This window comes from Apis dorsata, unplaced genomic scaffold, assembly GCF_000469605.1.
Source record: "Apis dorsata unplaced genomic scaffold, Apis dorsata 1.3 scaffold_577, whole genome shotgun sequence".
Classification (NCBI taxonomy): domain Eukaryota; kingdom Metazoa; phylum Arthropoda; class Insecta; order Hymenoptera; family Apidae; genus Apis; species Apis dorsata.
In genome coordinates, this window is record NW_006263787.1 from 390703 (window position 1) to 398290 (window position 7588).

General features: G+C 40.7%; 2 protein-coding genes across 4 annotated transcripts in view; one reads left to right on the forward strand and one right to left on the reverse strand.

Annotated features, from left to right (window-relative positions):
- Positions 1-7588, reverse strand: part of LOC102674933 (histidine decarboxylase) — a 115982-nt gene that overhangs the window by 38553 nt on the left and 69841 nt on the right. The gene's annotated exons all lie outside the window — the stretch shown is intronic.
- Positions 1-7588, forward strand: part of LOC102676978 (probable nuclear hormone receptor HR3) — a 121816-nt gene that overhangs the window by 14407 nt on the left and 99821 nt on the right. The window contains exon 1 of one of the 3 annotated variants that reach the window (XM_031513096.1): positions 5136-5505. The exons of 1 other annotated variant lie outside the window; for it this stretch is intronic. In XM_031513096.1, the coding sequence (XP_031368956.1) occupies positions 5316-5505 (190 nt within the window). In that variant the 5' untranslated portion in view covers positions 5136-5315. Of the gene's footprint in view, positions 1-5135; positions 5506-7588 lie in introns of those variants that run through there. One more of the 3 variants, XM_006621070.2, reaches the window with a different exon arrangement.

The following is a 7588-nucleotide window of genomic DNA, read 5'->3' on the forward strand; positions in this document are numbered from 1 at the left end:
CGAGAGGCGGGGATCCAGTCGAAAGGTGTATAACGGTAGCGATAAATTCAATGGCGCGGAGAGACGATGAAACACGGAACACGAGTGTCGTTGCACGCGCGTTTACGTGCAAATAATTATAACCGGTGATGTATTGAAGGCCCCTTGGCTTGTTTCGAAATTGTCACGGAGGGGCCCCGTTCGATTCGAAATTGCTTCGATTGAGTTTCATCGAGAATGAAGATAAGTATTTGGGAACGAAATGACGCAAAAAAGGATTTTGTCTCGTCGTGTGATGTAACGAGCTGTTTACGCCATGTAAATTTAGCCAAGCATGTAAAATATAAATAATCAGTCTGTATGCTAATTAATCTTTTATTTTTAAATTATTAATTGAGTTCAAATTTAAATCAATAACATTTTGTGAAAAGATTAAATTGAATGCATAGCAATGATTTATATGTTATAGTTTGACGAAGAAAGATAAGAAAGATCTCCGATTTTTCTTAATTTTTTTTATTTGTAATAGTTCAACTTTGGTTTCTACGAAAACTAGGAAATAAATTGAGTTAATCTGTTATTTGTTGATTATTATTAATATATGTTGATAATTAATTGACTTTGCTTGATAATTTTATTGGAAGTTGAATTGTTTATGCACGAATTCTCATATTGGTTAAAAATTTCCATCTTGGATTCGAAAATAGGATTTCTGTCAAAATGTCAAAAATATCGACCTAAATCGAACGAAAAAACGAGAGAGAAAAAAGAAATCACCGAGCCAAATATATATTATCGTATAATCAGCCTCACCTTAAAGGGACACGATTCTTCCTCTATCGACAATCCTTTCCTTCTCATCTTTTCCCCTCGATCTTCGTCTCATCCCCATACAACTACCAAAATATTATTTTCCCACTCAAAAGACATAAAAGATCCGGCGAAAATTGCCCCGAAATTGCCCTTACCATGAATGATTAAGAATTAAATAAACATACGATTAAGAATATAACCCTATCTGTTCGTTGGAACGGTCTATCTGACCGAGGAATACAGGCTGGTAACGGATCGAACGAATATACTAGCCAGAGCGCGCAGTGGTGGCGCGTGCGCGTATCATCCCTGAATCGCGTTGAACCAATGAAACTCAACCTCTTCCACTGGCCTCGGGGGATAGAACATTTCGATATATATTTCGGGTAATTTCCGTCCGCCGCGATGTGATCCCATAAAATCGATCGTGGAACACCGGGGTGAGAACCGGGTGCGAGAGGGAAAAACGGGTGTCCAGCCAGTGACCGAGGATCGTCTCCGTTGTCCAGGGTATGTTGACGAGAGGGCACGATCATCAGCTACGAGGGAAAACTGTGCGTGGATCAGTGTTACCCGGGCGGGGTGGTGGTGGTGGTGGTGGTGGTGGCGGTGGTGGTAGTAAACGGTGGCTCAACACTGGCCGCCATCTGCTGACGGTCGCTTTAAGCTCGAGCCACTGGTTCCCCGTGAAGTGCATAGCCGAAACGAGACGTTCGGCTCCGAAACGGCACAAGCACGAGCTTATTTTCGAAGGAATCGAGGGTGATCCCGTCCGTGACACTATCGACGCGCGAACTTGCCGCGACGCGTGTTCCCGTACGTGTGTTGTTTCCGTGGTATCGTTGTGTGCTTCTTCCAGAATCGTATCAACGTATCAACGAGCGTTCAGGATGACGGAGACGACAATGACGTAAAGCCCACGAGGCCAAGTTGAGTGGAGAGATCCTGGTGGCGGCTCGACTCGTTTCCTCATCGTTCCAACATCGTCATCGTCGCGGCCAAAATCTGTCCTGGGGCGAGATCTTCGACACGCTTCTCGTATCTTGAAAATCATGGGACTCGATCGCCAATCTTGATACCTTGGATCCGGACAAGGAATGATTGGACGATGATGGATCGAGGGAATATTATTAGAACGTACGGTTATGATTTTACCCAGTGATCAGTCGTGCAAATATTCAAGGGAAAAGCTAAGCTTGCTCGACGATTGAACTCTCGTTTCGGATTTGACACAACACAGATCTTATTTCGTGTCAGCGTTCTTTTTTTTTCTTTTCTTTTTTTTCCCCAAAGACACCGAAATTGAAACTGAGAACGTGATATCGTTGGTAACGTGATTCAAGCGTGATTCGAACGTGACGATAATTCGTTTCGTGGGGCGTTGAGTGTGTCCGATGAAGGAAACCGATCGAAGGGTGGACAATCGGGACGAGGCGAAATGTGAAGGAACGGGAAACGCGGGTATCGAATTGTTTCGCTGCGTTGCACGACGTCGTGTTGAACGACGAGGCTGGTTGTTAACGGAATATCGACCGAAGACCGTAGCTACCGAATTAGTCGTGGCGAAGGTCGCGCATAAACGCGTGCAACCTCGTTCCTTGAGATTTGGATCACCCACCTCAAACAGTTCGATCTGTCTGCCCAATCTGTCCAACGATCTGTCATCAAATGTTGTATACATACAAACAATTACAAGCAAGCGGAACCCTCGCCAAATCGATCGACCAGCTATCGATAACACGGAATAACCAGTTCTGATCAGTCGTGCAAAGTGTTTTCTATTTTTGTTTCTTTTATTTCTAAAAACTTGTGATTCAATTGTGTCTTGTATATACATGTGTATATAAATATATATGTATATATATATCCCTTTCTCCAGTGACGCATATATAATACGTTTTAAACGAGACTAAGAAAAAAAAAGAAAAAAAGAAACTGACCTAGAGACTCGTTCGTATGGGTCGATAATTAGTGTATCCAGATTAACGGGGCAGAGACATTGAAACTGAAAGTGCGAACTGGATGAAACTCCCTCGAAGAACAGTTCTCTGAACGAGACCTACTGACCTATCGACTGAGTGCCCCACCTCTCCCACCACCTCGCCGCGCATTTTTCTTTTCCAGTTTCCTCTTCTGTTTCCTTTTTTTTTTCTTTTTTTTCTTTATTTTCTTTCTCCCCTCCCTCGAACCAACTTACACCGTTTCGAAATTGCCGAATTACCAATTTCGAGTCGAAATCGTCGTCGATCGGAGGACACCGACCGAGGTGGAGGAAGTGAAGTATTAGAAGGCAGGAGGGCGACGTGGCTGCGCGTACGAACGAGCGCGGGTGAATCGAAGAGAGTCGTTCTTTGAACGAGACCCACTGACCTATCGACTCGTCGCTCCACTCCTACCCTCCCCCTCCCTGCCCGTTTTTCTTTCCACGCCACCCTTGTTTCAGTTTTTCTACCGCCCTGCGTTTGTTGGCGTGCCGCGTCGGCCAATTCGTAATTCCATTTCGTGTTTTACCCCTGTGACAGGGGTAACGTTCGAGAGGGTCGATATTATATATATATATATATACATACATACGTATATAATATAAACACACGCGTATATAAAGCGACAAACGAGTGCCTAAAAATATAATATTTTCAATTCGGTACTTCTGACTGATCGTAACTAATCGTAACTATTTAGAGAAACTCTCTTTAATTCCTTTTTATTATATTTTCAATTCTGTTTCCCTCTGTTTGGAAATTTTTTTACTTTCATTCGTTTTTCTTATTATATAATAATAATAAGTGTTTTATATATATATATATGTATTAATCTCGATCTTTTTTTCTTATTTTCTTCTAGTTTCGATTAAGCAAAATCGATTGAGGGTATCGATGATGATACAAGGTGAAGAGTGCCTAAAAATTTTATGCCTTTCTCGACTGATTATCTAATTGATTATACCGACACGCGATTATTTCGTACGTGAAATCGTTACTGCAATCCCGTTCTTCGCAAATTTTTATCTCATAACCCAATTATTTCCACTTTCCTTCCCCTCCCGTCTTATCGCGAAAGAGATCGTGAAACGGTCGAACTCTTCCTCATCGGAAAGTAACGAAGGTCGACAACGCTACCGCGATCGATACGATAAACAGTGCCTCGAGATTATTTCTCCTCTCTCGACTGATCGACGAAGAAACATATACATCGTTACCTCGTAAGCTTCCCTGATTTTTCGCCGTTTTTTCGCTTGGGCGTGTCCTATATATTTTCATCCGTTCCCTTTCGTTTTCAAAAGGGGACAAAGCAACACTCGAAAAAGAAAAAGTGATCGAAAAAATATATATATATATATATATATATATTCGACGATATTTCGAAGAAGAAGAAGAAGAAGAGGAAGAAGAAAGGAACTCTTCTCTCCATTCGAAATTTTGATCAAAACATTCCTTATCTCGAGATCCGAGGAAAATCGTTAATTAACGGTCGAAATTTTTATCCAAAGACGTATCTCGACGTTATAATTCGAAGAGGTACTAAAAATCGATCGACGATGGTCTCTCCATGCCTTGCATCCTCGATGCATTGGCAACGGTCTCGCCGCTGATTCGATCTCGCGAGCGGGAGTCAACCGTTCACCAACCTAATCGTCGAACCCCGTCGAACTTTTACCGGGTCGACATCACGATCGATCGGATCACACGGTGCACACACGGAGTTGGCGGCCCTTGACAGTGCATCTTTAATCTCGTTCGCGGAAGAGATGGCATCCGGATCGCGATTCGAAGCCGTGCCAACGTCCACCGACGTGAAACGGAATTACGTGGCAACCTTCGAGGAATTTTCTCTTTGTAAGAGCGCGACGTGCTGGTTCAGGCCGTTGACAATAGCCTGATCGTAAAACGTGTGGGGTGGCGCGATAAGAGAGAAAGAGAGAGAGAGAGAGGGAAAGTGATCAGCAATAAGAAGGAATCAAAAGCATAGGAATAAGAAACAAGATCGAGCGTATCCATGAAGAGGATAAACGAAAATAATAAGAGACATTTCCCGTGTAAAACGAGAAATATTATATCTCGAGATATATGAGAAATAGGAGAAAAAGAAAGAAGAAAAAGAAGAAGGAAAAAGAAGAGAGAGAGAGAGAGAAGAACATTCTGTGATCGAACGGTGTGAAAAAATTCGTTAATCGAGCAGAAAGAGGCGGTGTGCGCAGGTACGCGAGGCAGGGACAACAATTTTTCTACCTGCGGACCGATATCGAAAACGTGTCTGATCCGATTCGTCCGACATCTACTCGCCTCGTCGCGTCGAATCGTCGAGCCTCGGAGCGGAAACGGGGCAAAGTGTGACGACCGATCGCGTTCGAATCGCGTTTTTCATTTCCCCGAGCGGTGGAAAAAATGTCGCGGTTGTCGTTCATGGAGATTTGAAAAAAGAGGAAGAAGAAGAAGAAAAAAAAAAAAGAAAGGAAAAAAAGAGACACGGTACCGTGAAATTGAAAAGGGGAGAAAGAGATAAAGAGAAAAAAGAAAAGAAAAATGGCGGAAAGCGCGGCGAGCCCGGGTACCGTGCAGGTGGCCGCGAATAGCCCGCAGCAACAGCAGCAACAGTCGCAACAACAGCAACAAACGCAACAGAATCAACAACCGCCGGATATAAGCAGCTCGCAGTTGGCGTCTCCACCGATCACGGGCACAGGTACGAATAGGAAACGATCGAGATCATCCGGTAGGGATTATATTTAAGATATATGGGCATCTCTAATTAGATTCGCTTTCCACCGAATTTCAATTTCAATTTTTTTGATTATCGATATAATGCTCGTTTTTCGCATCTTTTTTTATTATTCTCTCTCTCTTTTATTTTATTTATGCATTTTCAATTGGCACGATAGCATGGAAAACGAATATTAAACCGACGTTTTTTTAATCGAAAAATCTCTAATGGAATATGGCGATTTAAATGCTTATTCTTATCGATACATGAAACATCATCGAAAAAGAAGGGAGCAGGATTGGCGATTTTTGGCAAATTTAACGAACGCAGCGAGTCAAAGATTATATCTCATCTCTGATTTATCTCAACTTGACCTTGGTCGATTTTTTTTTTTCCTAAAGATATAGGATGCAACTTTATTGCTCGTGAGCATCGTTGAATTCGTCCTGATATGCGCGATAAAAATGAACCAATAAAAAAAAAATCTATAATCTTCTCTACTGAAACCACTTTGACATGAAAGAAACTGTTTACCATCTCGAGTTGTCGGATCATAAAAAAAAAAAGAAAAGAAAAAAAAAAGAAAAAGAAGTTCAATAGAAGTTTCTCTTCCTCGTTATCGCAAGTGTCAAGATCGTATTTTAATGGTATTAAACACTTATTATGATGTATAAGCGAAAGTTTGGGATACTCTCGACATAACGATATCTGTATCGAGGGACCATTACATGGCGCATAGCCAGCTGAAACGGATCAATGTCGGATGTGTAATGTTTCCCAGGGAATTCCTGCGATATCGCGTCACGTTTTAATTAACGAAATTAATTCCGATCTGGTCGAATGATCGCGGAGTAATTGATTCTGGGGGGGGTGAAGTGAGGCAGTTTCTCGTTCCGGTTACGTAAAATTTCAAATGGAAGAAATTCAATTTCGCAAATTCGCAATTAATTATGCTCGGAAATTACACGATCATAAGGTGTTGTTTAACCGATGGATAGATAGATTTTTGTTGCTGAATCATTTTTAAATTGAAAAAAATGATACAACGAATTGGTGGAAAGTTTTCATTCGGATATTTCGAACATTCAAACGTTGCTCAAATCTGATGTGCGGTATTTTCTCTGTTAAACAAATAAAAAGAAAAGAAAAGAAGATTTTTGGAAAGATATATGAGAGATATATTCTTAACATTGTAAGTAATCAAATTTGAATTAAATTAATTGGCTAAAAATACATTAAATTATATAAATTAAGATAATATTCATTATCATATATATATACATATGTATATATATATTCATAAATATTAATTATTAATTTAAAAGATAATTATGCATATTAAAAAGAACGATTAACTTATTATATTTTTATATTGTGTTAAAATTAACATAATCAAAATGTTTCTCTTTAAATGATAGCGAATCCACTAATTAGATAAGAATACAATTTACTCAATTTTTTATATTTTAATGCAAATCACGAGTTTTGAAAACGTGTGAAAAGAAATATCTTTCAAATTAGTATCTTTTACTTAATAAAAAATAAAAAACGATACAAATCTGTCTCTACCCTTACTTTCAATATCTACAAAATCGATCAGAATCCATTATAATAAGTACTCACTATAAATCAAACCTTCAAAATTCAAAAAAAAGAAAAATTTCTAATTAGTTAGCCTCTAATTCTTTCTAACTATTTCACGACAGAGACCTCTCTTTCAACGAATAAGAAAAAAGGAAAAAACGACACAAATCTGTTCTTATTCTCAATCCTCAATCCGAAATGGACCACATGTAAATACTTCTATATAAATCAAAGCGACGAGGAGGATATAGACGGTTGTTCGCGTCGTTCGCGTAATGAAGGGCCATTACTCGTCGCGAGTTTGTATACACCGAGAGGGCCGATATGCCGCCGCTTTTCGTGCACGCTTCTCATCCCACGGCGGGTATACAGAGAAAGGGGAAGAAGGAGCGGTGCACGGAGGAGGGAAGGAGAGAGCGCGAGAGTCGCGTTAGCGGATCTGTCGGTCGAGTAACGGAACGCTTTCGAGTACCGCTAGCACCGGCTCTGACGCGGTTACCGGACACCGTTA